At 40.7% G+C, this 24,301-nt stretch overlaps 1 protein-coding gene across 1 annotated transcript; it reads right to left on the reverse strand.

Annotated features, from left to right (window-relative positions):
* Positions 1-10,398: 10,398 nt before the first annotated feature.
* On the reverse strand, positions 10,399-23,210 carry SLC19A2 (solute carrier family 19 member 2). The gene is made up of 6 exons (XM_075196373.1): positions 22,815-23,210; positions 19,491-20,084; positions 17,141-17,372; positions 15,323-15,515; positions 13,503-13,644; positions 10,399-11,412 (listed from the first exon to the last, which is right to left on the reverse strand). Exons 1-6 carry the CDS (start codon positions 23,043-23,045, stop codon positions 11,302-11,304), a joined length of 1,503 nt encoding a protein of 500 aa, XP_075052474.1. The 5' UTR covers positions 23,046-23,210; the 3' UTR covers positions 10,399-11,301.
* Positions 23,211-24,301: the final 1,091 nt, after the last annotated feature.

The raw sequence follows: 24,301 nt of genomic DNA on the forward strand, positions 1-24,301 counted from the left end.
ACTTTGGCAGCCAGAAAAAAATGCAAAGACTTCTACAAATATAATTAAGAAATGTTATTAAATTAAATTTACATTTCGTAATGTAAAAAAATATACATATATTTTTGCAGCCACTGAAAAACACTGTATATAGGGTTTCAACATCGAAAAAGTTGTGCTGAATATTAAATAGAACAGTACACAAAAAGACTTTACTCCAAATTGAGAGTGGAACCAGAATTATAATGGCTCAACAAAATTCACTGAAAATGGAGATCTGTTTTATCAAGTCAATAAAAATCAGTGAAAGAGAAATTAAAATATAAAAAGATAGATGTAACCATTGAAAACTACTATTACACTACTGCCAGCAAATGTTACAGATACTATACAATTTGTAGCAATTCGTATATGAGCGAATACATGATTTTGTAACTAATGGTTTCTTTGCAGCTTTTCCTCAAAAATATTGTGAAAACTGTTTCTGTTGTAATTGAACATCAAAACAGGAAGCTGTACAAAAAAGGAACAGTGTTTTAACCTCTTATATAATGGATACAGGACGGGGGGTTATTATCTATTCAACAAATGGACTTCTTACTTAAGGGCAGCATTAAGACCTTGGTGTGCACTCTTTTATAACTAATGTGCATGAGCAATGTTTAAAGCTGCACTACCACCTAAGTGACCATATACCTGATATGAGAGAAGGAAGATATGATTGGTGAGTGATACCAGCCAGAGAGAAATACATGTAAGATACTGTACACGGAGGACACAGTCACCTTAGATAATATGAGAGACAAACGCAAATATTTCTTGGATATAGATAAGAACAGCAAACACCACAAATGGCAGCTTTGAGTTCAACAACACCGCAGTCACATCTATTAGATGTAGCTCCTATGTAGAAAACTGCAGGAAACTGGAACAGCGATATCTCAGTTACAGCTATATTTGTTTAGTTGCTAGAACTGATGAACCTAATGTATAAAATATGAAACATTAAAAACCACCCTCATCGTTCCTCTTTTGCAGAGCGTTCCCATTACTTTTTGTAGTAATCATTTGAAGATAATCAGAGGACCAAACACTTAAAAGAGCTACACTATAAATAATATAAAATGTATAGATTTTGCTGCACATTTCCTACTTACAAACTTTCCTTTCTATAGACTATCTCCTGAGAATGTGCAGTTCTAACAGTGGTTTCAACATAGGTGACTCAAAGCAACATCTTCCAAAGGATTCAAATTCAATTCCATCTACTGCAAAAAAAGCATCCAAACACCCAAGGATTTGCCTTCATCTTCAAGTAGAGCAGACCTGCATCTTTCCATAAACAGATTGCTTTTCTGTAATCAGGTGTACACTACATTTATCTTTGGCCTTTACAGTAGAATGTGTCGAAACAAGTTTGATATCACCTTAACCAGCCTGTCCATTTCTCACAAAATGTGGAGCATAACATGTACTTTTATAGCACTGTTAATGTTCCCCAGCTCACCATAGTGCAAATGCAGTGTATAATTACATCTGGATAAGGTGGCATTGTCGCCATACCTCTGTAGGAGAATTTTTCATTCCATATTACCCATTGTAAAAATGTATATTGTTGTTATTGCTGTGATACAAGCTTCTTCAGCCAGACAAACAATGCAAGTGGTTAATACTGGGAGTGACATTTAGTCATCTTGACCTTGCCCCTTAATTAACCTGAGTATCTCCCCACTGTCTCATGTTTTATTCCACCAGACTCCTTGGAGTCATCCCAGCAGGGGACCAAGGGAGGTATTTGGATGAAAAGGGGCAGTCCCTTTCAACAGACAGCCACTCTCATGGGATCCCAAGACAACCCCTGACCCAACCCCTGGAGCAGGGTAAAACTACAGGGTATAGAGGAAAGAGTGAGACCCAGGGGAGGTTGTATCTTTTTTTTTATTAGATCCTGGCAAGGGGCCTGATTCATTAAGGATCTTATATGAAGATGTATCTTATTTCAGTCTCCTGGACAAAACCATGTTACAATGCAAGGGGTGCAAACTAATTTTCTGTTTTGCACATTAGTTAAATACGGACTGTTTTTTCATGTAGCACACAAATACTTGATAGCTTATTTGTACACTGAATTTTAAAGTTGATATTTGTGTGCTACATGAAAAAACAGTCAGTATTTGATTTATGTGCAAAATAGAAAACTAGTTTGCACCCCTTGCATTGTAACATGGTTTTGTCCAGGAGACTGAAATAAGATACCTCTTCATTAAAGATCCTTAATGAATCAGGCCCAAGAACTCTAGCGTTGAGGTCTAGGCTTTTGCTGGACTGAGCATCCTACTGGTACATCTGCAACTCAAAAGATCTCCATGGATTTTGAATTCTGCAAATTAGGACATCAAGGTGACTAACTCCTTAAGCTAGTGGGGTTAGGGGCAGAAACGGTGGTAGACCTATCTGGCATTTATTTAGTTTGTACATAGTATTCTAGTGATTGTTTTTATTACAAGAAATGTACTGTTGTATTTTTCTAACTGCATATGCCTGAGTGACTATAAGAACCCTAGAAGGTACTGAGCACTCTTCCCTGGCATAGTAAGGCACCTCTGGGTGGCCAGCCAGCATGAAATGAGTAGAATTGGGCCAGAAAAACCCGGTATCTTCAGACAGAGGAACACTCCATGGCTACATGACATCTCCACTGAGTAGAACAAAACAAGGTGCTGTGGAAACCTAAATTATCTTTGGAGCTACCCAACATCTTGGAAGAAATCTTGTCACCTGTTTCCAGAAAATTACTCTGCTTCCTCATAATAATTAATAAACTAATACACATCATTGAAACCATCTTACTAGGAAGAAAATGCAAGCTTTCAGTAAAATCCCCAATACGGTAACTTTGAACTCTGGTTTTTGAGTAATTTCCACTTCAAGAGGACAAGTGGAGTTATAAAAATCCCTGTCTCTACACTACTAAACAAATTACCATACCTGCTCCCCCTTTCTAGAAGAAGGCTTAATATAGCCTAGTGGAAGCTCTCCTATTGTGATCGCTGTTCCCAAGCTAAACAGAGAGAATACCACCTCAGTCCTATCAGAACTGACCTAAGGAACGAGGACGTTACCATTGCCTGCCTTATTAGAATATCACGTCAAATATATTTATAAAGCCCCTATTTTAGAAGCTACTGTCTCAACTAATCATTTGGTGGTCCACTGCTCAAGACAGGACCATAGGGGAGATGGTTATTGGTTTTAAAACAACATTCCGCCCTTAGGGATCTCTCAGTGGGGAAATAAAGTGTTGATTTCACTGTGGTGCTGTCCGGTATACAAGTTTAGATTTAAGAGATTACCCTTAGAGATTGGAAGAGATTTCTGCATGTAACTTCACTTTGTTGCTGGTCTAGTCCAAAGAAGACTTAACTTGCAAGATTTCAATGCCTGTGTTGATGATAAGCACTCACTTTGCTGAAGGCGTTCTTGCAACAATGAACGCTTTGGGCCTTACACGTAGTTTTCACTGCTACTCACAGGTGGGTGAAGATATATAAAGTAAAGCCAGTGTTCAGAATAGCAGATTTGGCAGTGTCAGAAGCAAGTTGGGTTCCATACACAATGTGAGTAAATAAAAAGTAGTTTGGTGCAAGTTGGAAATGGTATATAGAATAAACGGATTGAGAATAGTCAGAGACAAGCTGGAACCAGAACCCAGCATGAGCAGGAATTGCAGGAGCTGAGTAAACACAAAACTCAAGCAAAGGGCTTATAGGCCCAAACAGGAAGCAGGAACATAAATTCCTGGGAGTCAGTCCTAACCACCATAACCCTCTGTTTCTTATCATTGTCATCGCCATCCCCTGCGCGCTGCTCATCTTGCTAACCTCATCCCCATTTCCCCCCTCTCCTCTCCCCCTTTCTTCTGTGCCCTCTGGAATGCCAGATCCGTCCGCAACAAGCTGACTGCTATCCACGACCTCTTTCTATCCAACTCCTTTAACCTTCTTGCCGTTACTGAAACCTGGCTCTCCGATTCTGATACTACTTCCCCCGCTGCCCTCTCCTATGGTGGCCTCTCCTTCACCCACTCCGCCAGGCCTGGTGCCCGCCCTGGCGGTGGAGTTGGCCTCCTCCTCTCCTCCACCTGTACTTTTCGTGTCATTCCCCCTGAACCCTCCCTCTCCTCTTTTGAAGCTCACTCCATCCGCCTCTTCTACCCCATCCATCTCCGCGTCACTGTCATCTACCGCCCCCCTGGCCCCACCTCCCTCTTCCTTGACAACTTTGCTAGCTGGCTTCCTCACTACCTCTCCTCCGATCTCCCCTCGATCATTCTCGGTGACTTTAATATCCCCATCGACAACCCCACCTACCCTGCTTCCAGCAAACTGCTCACCCTCTCTTCCTCCCTTGGTCTCACCCAATGGACCTCCTCCTCTACCCACTGCCTTGGTCACTCCCTTGATCTTGTCTTCTCCTACCTATGTAATCTCTCCGACTTCTCCATCTCTCCCTTTCCTCTATCCGACCACCATCTCCTCTCCTTCTCTCTCTCCTCCTGCTCCCCCCCCCCCTGCCCAAACCTACTCTGTCCATACGCAACCTCGATGCTCTTGACCCTGCCTCTCTGTCCTCCTCTCTCGATACCCTCCTTTCTCCCCTTTCCTCCCAGGCCTGCCCCAACCAGGCGGTCTCCCTCTACAATCACACCCTCACCTCCGCTCTGGACGCGGTCGCCCCTGCCCACTCCGTCCACCCCCGCTGCTCCAAACCCCAACCCTGGCACTCCAAATTTACCCGCTTCCTCCAAAAATGCTCCCGTTCCGCCGAACGTCACTGGAGAAAATCCCGCTCCCTGGCTGACTTCCTCCACTTTAAATTCATCCTTTCATCCTACAGCTCTGCCCTCTCACTCGCTAAACAATCTTTCTTTAAATCCCTCATCTCTTCCCAGTCCTCTAACCCCCGCCGCCTCTTTGCCACCTTCAGCACTCTCCTGGCCCCCTCCCCTCCCCCCCACCCCCTCCTCCCTGACTGCCTCTGATTTCGCCTCCTTCTTCTCCTCTAAAATCGAGGCCATCCGACTTGAAATCTCCTCCTCCACTCTCTCTTCCACCCCTCCCACTCTTCTGTCCTCCCCCCCCAACCACCATCCCCTCCACTCCTTCCGTCCCACCACCGGCGAGGAAGTCCACTCTCTCATTTTATCCTCCCCCCCCCCCCCACTACCTGCCCCCTGGATCCCATCCCCTCCCACCTTCTTCGCTCCCTTTCCCCCACCACCTGCTCCCACCTCGCTCACCTCTTTAATCTCTCCCTCTCCACTGGCATCTTCCCCTCCTCCTTCAAACATGCTCTCGTATCCCCCATTCTTAAGAAACCTAATCTCGACCCCACTTCTCTCTCGAACTATCGCCCCATATCTCTTCTCCCTTTTGCCTCCAAAATTCTTGAGAGGCTCGTCTCCAGCCGTCTCACCTCCTACCTTTCTGAATACTCCCTCCTTGATCCTCTCCAGTCTGGTTTCCGCCCCCTCCACTCCACTGAAACTGCCCTGGCTAAAGTCACCAATGACCTCCTCTCTGCAAAAGCCAGGGGCCACTTCTCCCTACTCATCCTCCTTGACCTCTCTGCAGCCTTTGACAACGTTGACCACCCCCTCCTCCTTCACACCCTCCAGTCTTTCGGCCTCTCCGGCCCAGTCCTGTCCTGGTTCACCTCTTACCTTACTCACCGTTCCTTCTCTGTCACCACCTCTGGGTCTCTCTCCCCCCCCATCCACCCTTCCAGTCGGGGTCCCTCAGGGCTCTGTTCTGGGACCCTTACTCTTCTCTCTATACACCTCCTCCCTGGGTGAACTCATCAGCTCCTTCGGCTTCAGCTACCACCTTTATGCTGATGACACTCAACTATACCTCTCCTCTCCTGATCTCTCTCCCTTCCTCCTCTCTAGGGTGTCCGCCTGCCTCTCTGCCATCTCCTCCTGGATGTCCTCTCGATTCCTCAAACTTAACCTTGCCAAAACTGAGCTCATAGTTTTTCCTCCCTCTCATACCCCATCCCCTTCTGACCTCTCCATCACTGTCGACAACACCTCTATCTCCCCTGTCCCCCAACTTCGCTGCCTTGGTGTCATCCTCGACTCCTCTCTCTCCTTTGGCCCCCACATCCTCTCTCTTGCTAAATCCTGCCGCTTCCAGCTGCGCAACATCGCTCGCATCCGGCCCTTCCTCTCCCAAGATGCCACCAAATGCCTTATCCACTCTCTGATCATCTCCCGCCTGGACTACTGCAACCTCCTCCTCACTGGCCTCCCCCACTCTCATCTCGATCCCCTTCGATCCGTCCTTAACGCTGCAGCTAGGCTTATTTTCCTCTCTCGACGCTCCTCTTTTGTCTCCCCCCTCTACCTAGCCCTTCACTGGCTCCCATTCCCTTTCAGAATCCTCTTTAAGCTCCTCACACTCACCTACAAGGCCCTCGCCAACTCCACTGCGCCCTACATCTCCACCCTCCTCTCTATTCATGCTCCATCCCGCCCTCTCCGTTCTGCCTCTGACCGTCGCCTCTCTTCCCCCCTTATAACCTCCCCCACGCGCGTATCCAAAACTTCGCCCGCGCTGACCCCCTCCACTGGAACAAGCTCCCTCCCTCCATCAGAACTTCCCCTAATCTGTCCAGCTTCAAACGGGCCCTAAAAACCCTCCTTTTTCTTAAGGCCTTTCTGTCTCCCACTTAACTTCCTACCTTATCTTCTGCCTCTGTCCCCCTACTCTCCCTCTCTCCCCCGCGTCTCTGTCTGTCCACCCCTCCCCTTAGATTGTACGCTCCTCTGAGCAGGGCCATCTCTCCTCCTGTTTCCACCACTTCTAACTCTGCTCTCCAGCTACTTAGCCCTCCTCCTCAAAGGTCCTCCACCCCACGTCCACTTTCGCTCCCTCCTCCCCCTGGGGGTCTCCCTGTCTTCCGCGCCCCCCCTTCTTGGGCCCCGTCATTTTCGGATCCTCCCTCCCCCTTCCCCGCCCGCTCTAGCTGTGCATTGAGCGTACTGAGTTGCTGTGTTTACTGTACTGTGCTGTGCTGTCTCCCATTGTATTGTGCTTTTGTTTGTCTCTGTACGGCGCTGCGGATGCCTTGTAGCGCCTTATAAATAAATAATAATAATAATAATAATTGTCTGTAATCTGTTTGTGTTATGATCCCCACAACGTAGAACGTTGCATAAAATGTCATCCCTTCCGAAGAAAAGTACTGTATAATGGTACTCTTGGTAAAGGACAAGTTCAAGTGCAGTAATTACCTCTGGTTGCTGGAGGCAGAATTACTAGATTTTCTAAAAACAAGGGTCAGACATCATGTGAATAAACAATCATTTGTTTGGAAACAAACTAGGGGCCTGATTCATTAAGGATCTTAACTGAAGAAACTTCTTATTTCAGTCTCCTGGACAAAACCATGTTACAATACAAGGGGTGCAAATCAGTATTCTGTTTTGCACATAAGTTAAATACTGACTGTTTTTTCATGTAGCACACAAATACTTGATAGCTTATTTGAAATTTAAAGTTGATATTTGTGTGCTAGATGAAAAAACAGTCAGTATTTAACTTATGTGCAAAACAGAATGCTAATTTGCCCCCCTTGCATTGTAACATGGTTTTGTCCAGGAGACTGAAATAAGAAATTTCTTCAGTTAAGATCCTTAATGAATCAGGCCCTAGATGTCTAACTGATGATTTCTATCCTAATCCTCTCTGACCTGCTATATCAAATGCTGCAGAAAGACTTCTGGAATCAAATAGAGTCTCTGAAGGCTTTCTATGGACTAAGTGGCAGTCTTCACAACTGTTATTCCCATGTTCCCACTGGGTGAACTAATCAGTCAGCATGGCATCGGCACTATTATGCAGACAAAACAAAACAGCTTTTGGCCTTTGCATTTGAATCTCCAAGAATATCATGCTACACGGACATATGCTTGTGTGTACTCACTACTGCAATGCACTCTACGCGAAACATCTATTAAAGTGAAATAAAGGATTGTCAAATCAAGAAGTGTAGTCCAAAAGTATCAAATGTTTTATTAAAGAAAATTAAAAAGGAGCCCAGTGTTTAAACAGCACAGTACAGCTGGAAGTTCTAAAAAGAACTCTCTACCCCTCCTAGAGAAAACCGGTGTTTTGTTGCAAAATTAATTCAGGAAATATACAACTATTGTGACACATTGCTACATCATGAATACAGTAAACTTCTCTAGTTTATTGGAATGTTAGATATATCAGACAGTGTCATTATTCTGAGATAAGATCCTTTAGGCCCGTTTCCAGTAATTATGGTATGCTCAAGGTCGTGCCATTATCCGTGAGTCACAAGAGGTAATCAGGAGAAATAGGTACTGTGCATATTGCTCTAGGATATGTAGACAGCATAAACAAGTTCATATAAAGCAGAGCTATTTTTGCGGAGGTCTGCAATAGAATGTTTCTCTTTTTACTTAAATGTGTATCTCAGCTAAGGTTTAAACAAAAAGTGAGGCACAGAGATACTGCTACTCTTTTCATGCTTAATAAGTTGCATTTTAGCGTAATCAGTAGTACACATCATATTCATAATAGATACTGAGGCTGACTTGCCCATCAGTTTCAGCCAGGTTGTTAAAAACAAATAAAAAAAAAATAAGATGAATGTTCCTGCCTACCACCATATGTTCTCTGTTCTCTGCGCTGCTGGCCTGCAAAATGGCTTTACAAGAAATTTTGTCCACACTGGTAAGTGGCTCATACATTCTAACTTTATTATTTCTCTTCTTAATAAACAAAGTCCCAGCTATTTAAGGCAACTTCTGAAACCATACCAGTCTCTTGCACACTTCCATTAGCAAAAGGGAGACTATTATCAGTACCTATAATCTACCTGAACTCCTCTGAAAATATTTAGCTATGCAGCTCTGACTTGTTCGGTAGTCTCTGCCTCAGAGGTCTCTCCGGAGATTAAAAAAAAACCAGGTTCAAGAATTGAGGGACAACTTGTTTTAACAGATTTGAGGGAGAAAGTTCACCTTCAGCTTTGACCTGCTTGTAACTCTTAGAGAGGTAGTTCTGGAATCAGTGCAAACAGGTAAAATGTAATTAAAATAGCTTTTAATTACAATAGGAGGAGGCTGTGCTTGACCGTATTAAAGGCCTTACATAGGTCTGAAAAAATAAAAACAGCGCTGACAAACTTCTTGTTGTCTAGTTTGCTGTATCAGTCTACAGTCATCTCGGCCTGGCAGTATTTGTACTGTCCCTACTCCACCTCTTTAGACTAATTTTTTTATTTTTTGTGCCCATTGGAAAGACAACAGATCTGCTCTCAAGTTAAGCTGAGGATTGTGCACTCCAAGCAGTTTCATCTGTTGTCATAAGGACAATAAACATAAAAGTTGTTCTTTTACAGGAACTCCATCCCCCATTACAACATAAGGTGAAGGCAGGATATCCCTGCAATCACCAATTGCATTTGTTAACAACTGCTCAGACTGTGAGGAAGGCAGAACTGTCACAAAACTACAATAAGCCTCAAGTATAGGACCTGTGATGCATTATTGGAAATGTTCTCATTATGTAAATATGTTTTACATTAGGCAAGTATGACCAGAACTGCTTAGTGGCAATTTACCTTGTTAAAGGGAGCACTTCAAAAATAACAAATCGGATCAATAAAATTAAAACTATAAAAAAAAAAAAAAAAAAAAAAACACACCATCTACAAAGACTAAAATTTATTATAGTATATAACAAAAAAAATCTGTACAAATACATGATTTATAAAGATATACAATTATAAATAAATACATATTTACATACGCATTTATATTTCCTAACTAAAGGATAGCACCTACATAAATATTTCTCTAGCTAAGCCTAGTTATTTGATCCAGAAGCTCAGGGTGCTTTTGACCAACCCCCAAAATAAATAATTGTGATACCTTCAACTCAACTGAAGGAATTTTGTCTGTACTAAAGAGAATACAATCCAAGTACCACAAATGCCACTGTAAGTGCTGCAATGTGCAAATAATCTCTCCTCCACAAAGAGGGAGAGGTGGGAACAATAGTGCTTGTGAACTAGTGTCAAAAAAACAAGAGAGGAATACACACACACACACAAGTGTTTTTGTGTGTTTTCAACAGACCAGTTTACATTTGTATCCTCATATACTCCAGATTTCGTCATTTCCACTTTTGGGATACAAAAAGTTTGTTAAAGAATGCCAGATTGTAGCAAGTCTATATTGCACAATAAAATAATGTCTTGTTGACTCTTACCATTACAGTATAATAATTCAGTAATGCATAGTGCTGTATTTACCTTCATTCACATATTCCACTGACCTTTTTAATAATTTGTGTAAATAAATAAAGAGGCCTGGATAAGTATGTCTAGTTGCAAATATTGTACACAAATAAAATGTCTTCCTATAAAAGATGCTTTGTAATTGGTAATCACTCTGCTTATTAAATAGTTCTGTCTCGTGCCATCTGAAGTATTTTAAATGCATTTCTAAAAATGCATGTAAAACACACCTATCACTACAAATTAGTGTTTGTAATGTTAACGCAACCATTTGCGTTTTTTACCTGCCTTGTCTTGTTTTTTTTTTAATGAATGCTATTTGTTCCATTACCATGCACTGGCAAGCTTACAAATGCTAGTAAAAACATTTATCTAACTCGAACGAAACACATTTATGTTTGATATGCAGTTAAAAATCACATGTAAAATGGCAGTGGGTACTCTTAGTATTGGGTGATAATTTCTGATCAAAAAACCATAGGCAAATGTAACAGTTTATATTTTATCTGTAGTCATATGCACAATAAGTTAAATCATATAATTAATCACTACATAGGGCAATAAATGGACATGACGTAGTAGAACTCATTTTAATAACTAAATTTCAAAGCTATATTTTATACATACACATCTGCAACTGACATCTACTAAAAACTATTTAGGCAGCATGGGGATAGTATGAGGTTTCAAATGAAAACTGGTTTCTTCAGGACCACTGTTTGGAAACAAAATTAAGTGTGGCAAGTAGAAACAGAATGTAGAGACCATGGCGGTAAAAGGAACACTTGATACGTGATAATGTACATCTGTACATTACCATGTGCATCTTCATTTAGTTATGAATACCACGGTATTCAGCACATTTCTCAAAAACGTACAGTATGGCTTGCTTACTGGATATATTATTACATCCTGATGTATACTTCGGAATCAAACAGATACCAGTCTGCAGCTGTTAGAAAGAGGCACTCATCTGCAAAGGGTTTGTCAAGTCCTTGAAGATTTTTGCTGTAGTTGACGGTTTTTCACAATATGGAAAAGCCCACTCAAGAAAAATATAATTGCAATGACTGCAAAATATCCAGAGTAAATCTTAAACTGCAAATAAAATAAAAAAGTACTGGTTATTGTATTTGGGACATATGGCAAACCAATAAGACAGATAATTACAGAACTGGCTTCTTCTAAAACAATAGTTTTATAAAAACATGGATTTAAGAACCATTTGTTATTGGTTTTACCACCTCTTCAGACCCAGAATCACAATCACATATATCGGTGTAAAACAACTCTTTTGGCAGAAAGCAATTCAAAACCACAAGGGTTCTCACAACTATTTGCTTTTAATGTGCTTTTCATTCGTGAATAAACGATTCAAAAGCACATTAAAAGTAGAACAAATAAGGTAATGGTTGAGTGTTTTAACGATACAATCTATTGTAATGGTAATACTGTAACACATGAGAACAGTGCGTGCTGTGTTCTAATACTTTAAATGCAGCATGTACAATTTTGCCGTGGTACATTGCAAAAGTGTACATGCTGCATTTACCACTGCAAAAGTGTACATGCTGCATTTAAAGTATTAGAACACAGCATGCACTGTTTCTCCTTTTTTTTTTTTAAAAGCATAAAACATTTTGGTTTCAGCCTAGTTATTCGCCCCCAGGTTATAAACATGTAAACACATACAACATGCATGATTAATGCCATGTGATTAGGTATTGCTCACTATACCTCTGGCAGGTCATGTTGAAATATGTCTGTGTTGCCCAGTGGCAGCCTGGGCTGGGGGGCAACTGGCCCCCTGGTCCAGTCCTATAGTGGACTACCTTGGGCAGGGTCTTTGGGCCACCTGCACTTGTTTTCCTTTAAAATGTTCCTAATAGGCTGCTGAGTCAAGTCTTGCCTCCATGCTAAATTTTGCCAGCCCTCCCCTGGTGTTGCCCAACCTATTAGGCAATGAAGGAGTAAGGGGTCCTGTGCCATTGATGTCTATGGGCTGCAAGTTTCAAGCTTGAAATGACATTACTTTCTTGTGTGCACATCTCTCTGCTGAGTGCTTGTGTGCACTACAAGCTGCAAAAAGACCCCAATGGAAAATCAGTCAGTTAATAGTAAAACTCCAGCCTATTTGCAACATGGTACAAATGAAGGGCTTGTCCAATCAATTGCTCATTTAAATTTCAGACTCACAAAGCCGCCATTTTGTTTTGTGCTTTTCCACTTTGTCAGATACAGATAATGTGCCCATTGCAGGCCACTCATTCTCCAGCTGAGTACACACATTTTGTGCATAGCTACCAATGCTTAGTGCAGTGTAGGTAATGTCACAATTGAGTTAATGACTTTTATAATACACCCATATTTTTTGCTCATAGTAAAATACCCACAATTGTTTTGTTGTAAAACAGAATTTTTTTTCCAGTCAATATGTTATATGAGCTTGTATACTACACTGCAGATCCATAGGTATTTTTTATTAGTATTTATTAAATCGGTATTCAAGCTGGTATTTTTTTTCCCACAGAAAATAACATCCCCTTAAACAAATGGGTGTTTCCTCCTCTGGGACCCACACTCTATAAGTCTGGGTCCCAGAGGAGTCTGTGTTGAAGAGGCTTGTAATCCTTATCCACATTAGTATGGATTCACTTGCTGTACCTTGCAGTTAGTCTGGTATCTCCTTCTGAAATCCTGCCGAAGGCTGGAACTTAACGAGTCACGATAGCGTCACACAAGTAGTGCTCCCACGGACAGGACTATAAGTTGTCAGTCTCACTACTTATAGTACTGTGTAATATTTTTAATATGGTCTTAATAAATTACAGATTAATTTTATTATCAGCGCTCTTCTACATTTATTTTTTGGTTTTGTATAACAGACACAGTATCTGTTAATTAGCAAGAGCTGCAGTTAACAATTAGTTGTAAGAAAGCACCAGTATTTCACTAGCACCTGTTTACCTTCCATTTTCACTTCCTGCACATACAAAAATTCACAGAACCTCTATTATTAGAATCTAATTTTATTTATAAATAAAATATTATATTTTACAACAGCATTGTCCGCTAGGTTTTTTGTTTATATATTTGTTACATTAAAAAAACAAAACAAACCATACTGTAACAGACATGCATTCCCAAACAACAAAGTAGAAGACACCAACATACAGAAAAACACTTACTTGTGTAATTAAGTCTAAGCCAAGGCCGATGGAATCCACTACTATGACAGTCATCAGTGTTTGTAAAAGTAAGGCAATGAAAGTGTTTACGCCGAACACAAGGGCATAGCACTCCATGCTTAGATTAGCTGCAATCTGAAATCTTCACGGAAAAAGGATAAAGTTAATAAAAAAAAAAAATTAAAAAAAAAAAAAGTAGTTCAGGTAACAATGTACTATACAATAAATATTTTCTTCTAATAATGAACAGATTATCAATTAAACTATATGGGTTTCATTTACCAAGTTCCCGTCAAGTATATAAATGTCAGTAATGCTAACATTTTAAAAGGATCTAAAGCAGCAATAACATTGACTGAGTATTAAAAAAGTATTTTTTAACATACACAAAGGATATAAATACAGTACATACAATAGTTACAGAACCTCTAAGCACTTGTCACCCTCACACAGTGGAAGCCTCTCAATTCACAAAATTAGCAGTGACTCATGAATATTTCGCATTATGAGGCCTATTAATTAAGATTTAAACGAAGCGTAAACAGCTTCTTCCGCATGGTTTAGGCATTTTTAAGTATCAGAACAATTTAACAAAAACCCTAACTATCGAATTAATCCGCAGTCCCCATAATTTACAATGGGGACTGTCATCTGGGCCAATTGATCAAAGCCTAGCTTTTCAGAACTTGACCCCAATGGCTAATGTGATCTGAAGATCGTGTTAGCCATTCTGTCATATGGTGAGAGCATCGCCTTCATGCCCTCACCTCTGTTGACTAACGAAAATGGCTCTGCGCGTAAGGCCGTGTGTGCACATTTAAGTCTCAGGGTCAGATCCTGGAGTTGTTAGTATAGTCAAGTCATCACTGAGACAGCCTCTTATCGAATGCGCTATCCCAGGATGACTTTTTAATAAATGGCTGTGCTATATATCCCTTATCGTTATGATAAAGGGTGATAAATACAAAGGGGGAAACATGCAACCAGTAATAAATAGGCCCCTAAATGCGCAGGGGGGCCTCGTATTACTAGTGACAAGATGCTGCACAAATATTACCACAACTCACAAAAGGACTGCATCCACTGTATGTAGGCTACACAAGTTATTTCAAATTATATATAAATGTGGTATCAAAGTACATGGCTATATTCATTTTCTTCATTTAGGGTGGTGTCACACAGGAGCTTTTCACTCCACGATTAAAGTGCAGCGTGTAATCACTCCATACTGAAATCATTCATTCCTATGAGTGTAATAGAGGTCATTACACAGGAATAGTTTTAAAAACAGAGAAGTGTCCAGTGCTAAATAGTAATGCTCTCCAATTGAAATACATTATTTTTCAAGCTCCGAAAATAAAGCATGAGCATGTCTAAAGTTTAACAAGCCAGTGTGAGACCATTCTTAAAGAGGTTCTCTTTACGTCTCATACAGAGCACAAGTCACTACATAAAAAGGACTTGATCTAAAAAAAAAAAAAAAGGAAGGTCCTCTAAGACTCAACAACAAGCTGCCACGTTCTTCATATTAAAAATAATTTCCATCTGACCTAAAAATATTCGGCTAGAGTAACTATTTTGGGGTACCTTATAGATTTCCATAAGTACTCTCCCTTTCCATCCTCTTGCAATGACAAACTGGCTGCTAACTGACATGTTTTTACTTTATGTACTGTATAGAAATTTTATTGAACAAAATATAATAATTCTGATTCCACGTTTTTAATTATACACTTACAGAAACCTCAATTGCAGAATACATAACTCCTGCGAAAAGCATTGATTAACATAGAACAAACATATCTGAAGGAATTACTTACGTTGCTATTGTGATAAGAATCATGTAGATAACCCTAAAGAGGACATACATGATGTAACAAACCCAAATGTTTCCAATAATGTCCATGATGTATATAGAAATCGCAATAACCAGAGTGAATAGAGCTAGTAGCAGCTCGCCCCAAGTAGACCATGAAATTTTAATGTAGCCAACAAATAAGACTGCAACGGCACCTAAACAGACAAACACAGTGACAATAAGTGTTAACCTTCCATAGTCACATCCCAAACATTTAAAATAAATAATCTAGTACACTTTTTTTTTATCTATTTACACTAGATAGGCACATACACAATTTATAAGATCCACAAAGCCATCTTAATGAATGAATTGCAATTTACAGCTTTCCTAATTCACCTTGTGCCATACTGTTTGTACTGTGCCATACTGTATGTACTGTGCCATTTGTCGCCAGTAATTGATCACTACTGTTTAGAGCGAGAACAGGAGCCGACAATTGCTAGAACAGAAAAGGTGGCCAACAGCTTCACTCCCTCCAAAGTCTTACGTCAACCTCCTCTAAAGGAACACATCCCTGCAGCCTTATCCTAACTTCTCCCAACATAAGGAGCCTAACCTCACATCGGTAGCCTACAACTTATAGTCTTATAATAACATCAGCAACCTATACTCCACAGCTTAACCCTACCATGTGTCTCCTGCGCACACACCCGCCATTTAGAGATTGGTGAGCTTTATTGTTCTGCTGGTTCTGTGTTACACAACAGAAAGCGACTCAGGAAAAATGGCTGCATGTAGGAGCCCCCGGGACTTCAGCATGGGGCCGCATTAGGAAAATATTTTCCTGGGTGGTATTACAGCTTTAAAGTTTAAATCACTGCTACCAATAAATAAAAGTTGAGTAACCCTGTGCCACTGCAAATTGATTCAATGAGGATCAAGTGCAAGCCTGCATCGCAATAGTTTGCAATGTCATGCATCTACTTTTGTGCAAATTAACTTGTTTTTACTGGAAACCAAATGGACTTGCAGGCCAACATGGCAGTGTCTGCTAGTAAAAAAGGCAGATTTGATTTTGCAGGAAAATATTTATTTAGATAATATAATGGGGTGGAGATATATTGGTATTTACAGAATTATTCCCTGCTTTGCGGGAAAGTACAGTCTTTTTCTCCCAGCAAATTGACTTGTTGCTCATTTCTCACTCCCAGATGAAAGACTTCTGGAAAGAGTACTTCACCTATGTAATACAAACGTTCAAACATACAAAAATGTCCCATAGTAAAAACAGCCCTGATGTCCCCTAACGCTCATGTTAATAAATGGGGTGGTCCCAAGGTAGAAGTAGGTTTGATTTTGATGTGATATTGCTTGCATTTGTGTCGCCACTCCTTTTTTTCTTTGCTGTTTTCCATACTAAGTTTTGTTTTCAAGGATAGACAGATTTAGGCGCTATTTAGGAATATATCCAACTAGAATGAGCAACTTTGCATATTGGCAAAAATCACAATGTGCGGCAGAGAGATTTATAGGTAGGAGAGGCACAGCTCTAAATCTGTATGTAGCTGCCCTACTTACAGGTGCTACATGCAAAACAGACAGTATTTTCCCTGTATGTAAAAATATAATAAAAAACTTGCACCCTTTAGTTGAATTTGTCCCCAATGCAACAAAAGGCCCTAAGCATGTTGAACTAAGCCTACACTAAGGGGTGTAGGTTTAGTTCCTTATTTAGTCAACATAAAGCTGTTGAGCAATAAGATATATTTAAAAAGAAAACTGAAATGAACTATACAGGAACAATGCAGCTACATATTTGATCTTAAAACAAACTTACCTAGAAGTGCAGAAACAGCTTCAACGCAGCCATTGTAGATATTGGAATAAGAAGATGGTGCAACGGTTTCCCATAAACCCTGAGAATAATTTATCACTTGGAAGTATCCACACGTAGATAAGGCCCACCATACTGACCAGCAGAGGAGTGTGCGGGAGGAATAGCAGCGCAGAAAATCCTTCCATAGTATCCTTAGCACATTCTTTAAATTAACACTCTTCTTATCAGCACACTATGAAATAAGACATTTTTAGAATTCTATACAGAACCTAGTGACAAAGCTGCTCGAACACAGGGCAGGTACAAGAGGGACCTGTACGTCTGTATTCTACATACCCTCTATCCATGGATGTTTGTATTCAAAATAAGTTAAATAAAAAGTTAAAAATGTTTCTCATGCCTCAGTGATGCTTCTAGTGAATTGATAGGCTGATTATTTTTTTCAACAAACAGTGGGTGCCTCCATTTTGTGTAGCCGACAGGTACACTTTAAATTTTAAACTGCAAAAAGATAAAGCAACTGATCTGCAAATAGCAGGTTCCCCGGCAACATATCGGATTTAGGACATTCCATAAATTACTTTCAAACCGATCACGTTGACAACAAATCAGCTGTATAACGACAGATTAAAAAGTCCAGTTGCACACAGACTAATTATTCATAAAAGATGAAGGTTAAAAAAAAACAAAACACATTTTATTTACAAAATAACTCTGTGGCTGCAGATGCCCATATAGCCACAATCAGTGGAGCACGGTGGCTTAGTGGTTAGCACTTCTGCCTCACAGCACTGGGGTCATGAGTTTGATTCCAGACCATGGCCTTATCTGTGTGGAGCTTGTATGTTCTCCCCATGTTTGTGTGGGTTTCCTCCCACACTCCAAAAACATACTAGTAGGTTAATTGGCTGCTATCAAAACTGACCCTAGTCTGTCTGTGTGTATGTTAGGGAATTTAGACTGTAAGCTCCAATAGAGCAAAGACTGATGTGTACAGCGCTGCAGAATTAGTGGCGCTATATAAATACACGATGATGATTGTGACATGACACTTTTATTTATCGCATGCTTACTGAATAACTTGGTGCTTTAACTAATAGCAACCAAGGCTTAAGTATTCTTAAAACAATCTTTGGGCAGTGGAAGCAGCAAATAATTATTGCTACCTATGTTGGGCAACATTCCTGGCACTCAGATATGCTGAACAGAAGAGCTGTGTGCTTTGGATTGGGGAGAGTGGTGTAGCCATTTCAGCTGTACAGTAAAACCATTGTCCTTTAGTGGGATCCAGGACACCTTATATTCAGCAATAAACCATGACAGTACCTTTGTCTTCAAAGCACTAACAACTTAACTTCAGTGAAACTGCTTATTTCTTTCAGAAAGCGATATCTACCAACCCCCAATCACCCAGTGACCATGCACAGTATATGCCAATTGAACTGCACTCTGTGTTCTAGACCACTAAAAGTGGTGACATGCAGGACGGAGGTGGCACAGGAGACTATGCCCAGCAATGACTCTCGCTAAAGTTTTTGGGCGTTTACAGTAAATAACTAAAAAGTCCCCGTCACTCTAGCGACTAGTTTCCTAAGCTTAGAATAAGTATATTTGGGAAACTAATTTGAGAGGTTTTGTTCTGCATTTGTATGTATTTATTTTAACAGGGACTGCATGTCTAAATGCCTATCAAAATAAACGACTCCGAACTGCTCTGAAACTCTTATACAAGATTACGCATGATGAAAAAATATCCTGGGAGACATTAATGAAAACAGCCGCAAAGGCAGAAGCAGAAAATTGCTGTAATCCATGACAACCAATTAGACACTAGCTTCAATTTTTTAAACTGTAGCACGGTGGCCTAGTGGTTAGCACTTCTGCCTCATAGCGCTGGGGTAATGAGTTTAATTCCGGACCATGGCCTTATCTGTGTGGAGTTTGTATGTTCTCCCTGTGTTTGCGTGGGTTTCCTCCGGGTGCTCCGGTTTCCTCCCACACTCCAAAAACATACTGGTAGGTTAATTGGCTGCTATCAAAATTGACCCTAGTCTCTCCCTCTCTATCTGTGTGTGTGTGTATGTTAGGCAATTTAGACTGTAAGCTCCAATGGGGCAGGGACTGATGCGAGTTCTCTGTACAGCGCTCTGGAATCAGTGGCGCTATATAAATAAATGGTGGTGGTGGTGGTGATGGTGAAAAAACATTACTGGTGGTTAAGGAGTGCTTGGTAATGACATGGAAATGCCTATAAATATATATTTGTGATCGTTACAAGCTATCTACTATTGTAGAATTCCAATGTTGTTTGCAATCATCTAAGTATATATATTCATTTAATCAAAGTTACCTGTTTCTCAGCATTGTGTGCATCACTGTTCAGGGGAACTTGTGCTTCGTTCTCTTCCAACGTAGCCACACACGCCAAATCTCCATTTTTACTACTGTGTATTTTTCTGTGGTCTGCATCGTTGCTTTCATTATTCAGCATTTGGTGGAAGAAAAGACTTTTGGTTGGCATAGGTAAAAACCATGCAGTAGCAAAAGCAACAGAGACGCTGATTAAGGAAATGATGTTCAGACTAAACAAAGACCAGTTGGCCACAGAAACCAGGACCTGGCCTGTAACAGAACCGACAGTGAAGCCAGTTAATGTGGCAATACGGCAATAGCTAGTGACTTTTTGGTACACTCCAGGCTCTACCATACTGTAAATATAAGAGTAATAGGCTACCTCTGTTGCTGTCGCAATGCCATAGAAAAATTCAAGAAATTGGATAGCCAAAACTCCTTGAGCATAGAGAAGCATGAACCAAGTAATGATCAGACTCACTCCCTGCAGAATAATCACAGGCTTGTATCGCAGGTAGTCCGTGGCAAGAAACACAGGGAATAACAAGGTCAAGTACGAATAAGTCCAAACAGGATAGATTTCATTAAAAACCTGCAAAATGGGGGCGGAAAGAGAAGACAATTTTAGAACTAGATTCATCATTGGCTTTATCTACATTGTTGTTAAGAAGAGGCGAGGGGGGGGGGGGGTGGAGTGTCTGAATGCGGATTGGATTTGCAGTGTCTGCAAGTGCACAAGGTTAGTTGCATTTTACTTTATTCTGTATCTGAAAATCTGCTTTTCTGTAAGTCTTTTCTGTCATTTTTAATGCAGACTTTAATTATCTGTATTTTTCCATTGTAAAATGTTACACAGTATACACAACTTATCTGTTATAGATCCCCAACCAACAGGATGACCTGCATCTCTGATAGGTTGTAAATTATGCAATTCCTAGAACTGGATATTTAAAGCGCTACGGAATTTGCTGGCGCCATATGAATAAATGATGATGATGATGGATATAAATAACTATGGTATTAGTCCATATGGTGTTCTCTGCATACTTAAAACATTGTTTTTTTTAACCAGGTTCTTATTTTGAAGACAGAACAAACTGAACACTAGACCCCAAATTCATTAATATAGTTTCAGTACTCTGGATTAACACATGTCACAATCATGCTGGGTCCAAAGTCATCTGCCCCCAGGGACAGTATGATTTTGTCACCAACAGGGATTGAGAAGGAGAATTGCATTATAAATCCACCAGAGAGTAAGGTGGAGTGGGGGTCTGTATTATAAAGCCACCATGACATTTGTATGGTAAAGCCCTGGAGACTTGGAAGGGGGCCAGCATTGTAAAACCATCAGAGATTTGGGGAGACTGCAATTTATAATGACCTCAAGAACAGATTTGGCTTTGATTAACAGCCACTAGAATGCAATGTGTTTTGTGCAGTGGTCCTGCTCTGAGCTTTGCATATGCGTCACTAGACTGCTTTGCTCTTTGTACTTAGATCAGTAAAATGCTCTCTGTATTGTTTATAAGTAACTACAACGATCTTTGTATTATACAAGTTACTAGAATGTTCCGTCTTGTATAAATGTCACTGGAATAGTACTTGCGTTGATTAGCAATCACATGGGTGGAGTGGATTAGGGGGTAAGTGTTGTATTTGATTACAAAAGGACACTTGTTCATATTTCATTAACTATATAAAAAAACACGGCTGCATGGTTTTCCAGGTTTCCATTGCATCAGGCTAGTAAAAAAACTTGGGCCACTTGCTTGTGTTTGCCACAAGATCAAACGTTGTCTCCATGGTGTACCGTGTTTGTACAAAGCGTCGTACTATCATGGTGACTAAGCAATCCTATGAAGATTTCCCCCTGCGGGAAATGTTGCTTCTTGGACATTACGTCCGCCATCAATATAAAATAGTTATATGTAAACGAGGCTGAAGTTAGCGCCTTATTTGGCCACCTTAGTATTCACATCTTATCCATGCTACAGCTTCTTATTCAGAAAAGATTATTTTTAAAGAACTGGATCGAGTTGCATCACTGATTTAACAATAGATTAACACGAAAGGGTCTCCCTTATACAAACTGCAATTGTATTTAATCTGGCCCAACACGAAACCAGGTGGCAAAGTGGGCAGTCACCATATTTTATCATATTGAATAAGTAGCTGTCATTTTGCAAAGGTTAAATCCATTGGGCCACAAATTGCCTGGGCCAGGCTAAACACAAGTGGTTTAATTGATTCCCATTATCACATTTCTGGCTCAATTTGTGACCCTTACAAAACTACAGCTACTTATTCAAAATTATAAAATATGGTGACTGCCCACTTTGCCACCTGATTTCATGCTCAAACCCATTTTGGTCCAGACAATTTGGAGACAACCTTTAGTTTTAATCTAATGTGAAAACAGTGATCCACCTTGTGTTAACCCATTAAAAAATAAAAAGTTTTCTGAATAAGAAGCTGGAACATGAATAAGGAGGGAATAAGAAGCTGGCTGAATAAGGAGCTATCGTCAGCCTCCTTACTATCACGGTTACAAAGCAATTCTATGACCATTTTTACCCTTGTGAAAATTGCTACTTCTAGGACATTATGTACTAAATCAATATAGAACAGTCATCTGTAAACATTCTTCAGTATGTCTTGTGTATAATATAATCTACACTGACGAGGCTGAAGTTAGTTTCTTATTCATGCTCCAAATTCGTATGCAGTAAACTTTATTTTTAAAGGATTAAATAAAGTTGTATCACTGATTTCACATTACATTAACGCTAAAGAGGGTTCCTTACAGAAGTTGCAATTGCATTTAGACTGGCTATTAGATACTTATTGAAAATGATAAAATGTGGTGACTGTGACCACTTTGCCACCTGATTTCATGTAATAATCCATGTTAGGTCAGGCTAAATACTATTGCAATGTGTGCAAGGAACCCTCTTTAGTGTTAATCTAATTTGAAACCACTGATCCAACTTGATTTAAACCTTTAAAAACTTCAGCCTCATCCTACACTGGCTAGTGTTCCCTTAGCACAGGACAACCACGTGTTAGCTTCAAGGAAGACCACAATCAAAAGAAAATGTTTAACTATTATTACTAGTATCCATGGCATTGTATGGAATATATTATTACTAGTATCCATGGCATTGTATGGAATATATTATTACTAGTATCCATGGCATTGTATGGAATATATTATTACTAGTATCCAAGGCATTGTATGGAATATATTATTACTAGTATCCAAGGCATTGTATGGAATATATTATTAATACTGTTATCCTTAAAGTACCCAGGTACCCACCTGCCTGTCTGTGAGGTTCTTGTCCGGCCCCAGCAGGTATGGGGTGAGGAAGGGCTCGGAGGGCCTGAGGCTGGTAAAGAACCCGTTCATACAGAGGATGCAGGTGGGGAGCACCCAGCTCTCCCGCGGCTTCAGTCTGACTTTCCTGCTAGTAACAACCTCATTCAGCTCCATGACAGGAATGTGGGAGCCCCGGTCTGAGACAGAGGAGCATTCAGCCGATGCAGACATGTGCGGGGATACCTCAGTGCTAGAGATACCCCCCTCCTGGGCACAGAGCTAGTTGCTGGCTGGCACAGGACGGGCCCGAGCACACCGCTGACAGAAGAAGGTCACTACACACAGACAACCACATGTTTGAGTATCACGCCGTTGCCGTGACGTCACGTGGGTGGGGAGGGGGAGTGTCATGGACAAGCACGGCCATTGCCCCAGCCACTGTCACGTTACTCTCGCTGTACTCACAATAGGACAAGGACAATATGACGCACGCTGAGGACTACCAGTCATGGCCCGGAGCAGACAGGAAGATGGTGTAACAATGGCAGTTTTATTATACTGGATGTCATTGTGTTTGCGAGTTTTGTTTTGCGATACTTGGGTCGGAATGAAGTAAAACGGGGGATTATCAGCGGTTTACCGCAGGTTATGTCTAATGAAACTATGTTTTTTTGCTCTGGAAAATGTCAGCAGCGTGGTAGATGCACTTACACATTTCTGGCGGTACCAGGGAACATTGTTCAAATTAGTACAATGTTTAAACACAACGCAATGGGGTTCATTTAGATAATCGGATGCACAGGAAAACTCCAAAATAAGGGCTGCTGAAAACTAACAGATAAACATACACACCATTTATGAAAACTGTACTGGCAGAGTTATATATATATATGTCCCCCAAATGTCACAGAGTCTGATAAGATGTAATGTAAGCACCACTCTTTTGTCACAAATAATACCCTTTTAACAATATTGTTTTTTGGTCCTGCCAATACACCCCAGACCATTTCAAACGAAGCTTGTACTCTGCTTTATAGGTATGTTTTTAACTTGCAAATTCAACTTTTATAAATGCCCATTAGGGGTCTATTTGTCACTGTGAGATTAGCTCTTTGTCCTGCGGAAATCTGTGTTTTTGCTGGCATTAGGGTCTTCTGCTATTATATCAAGTGGCTACTGCCGGCTACATACCTCCCACCTGTCCTGATTTTAGTGCATGTTTGTCCCACAGGTGGGAATGTTGGGGGAAGGGGGTATGTAATAGGTAGCTCTGGGGACGTGGCTAGGCCCACTCTCCCTGTGTCAGTGAGAGACATGTTGGGAGGTATGCGGCCATTGCCAGTGGTTGCCCTCTCCAGTGAACAGTTTTCCCATGTCCTTATTTATAAAGGATCCCGTCGCTACATTTACTCTTATCGCTACCGCCATCTCAGGACTTAACTTTCTGATCTGCGGAGAATGGTGTCAGCAGAATTAATGGCGTTACA

The sequence above is a fragment of the Mixophyes fleayi genome, chromosome 2 (assembly GCF_038048845.1).
Source record: "Mixophyes fleayi isolate aMixFle1 chromosome 2, aMixFle1.hap1, whole genome shotgun sequence".
Classification (NCBI taxonomy): Eukaryota; Metazoa; Chordata; class Amphibia; order Anura; family Limnodynastidae; genus Mixophyes; species Mixophyes fleayi.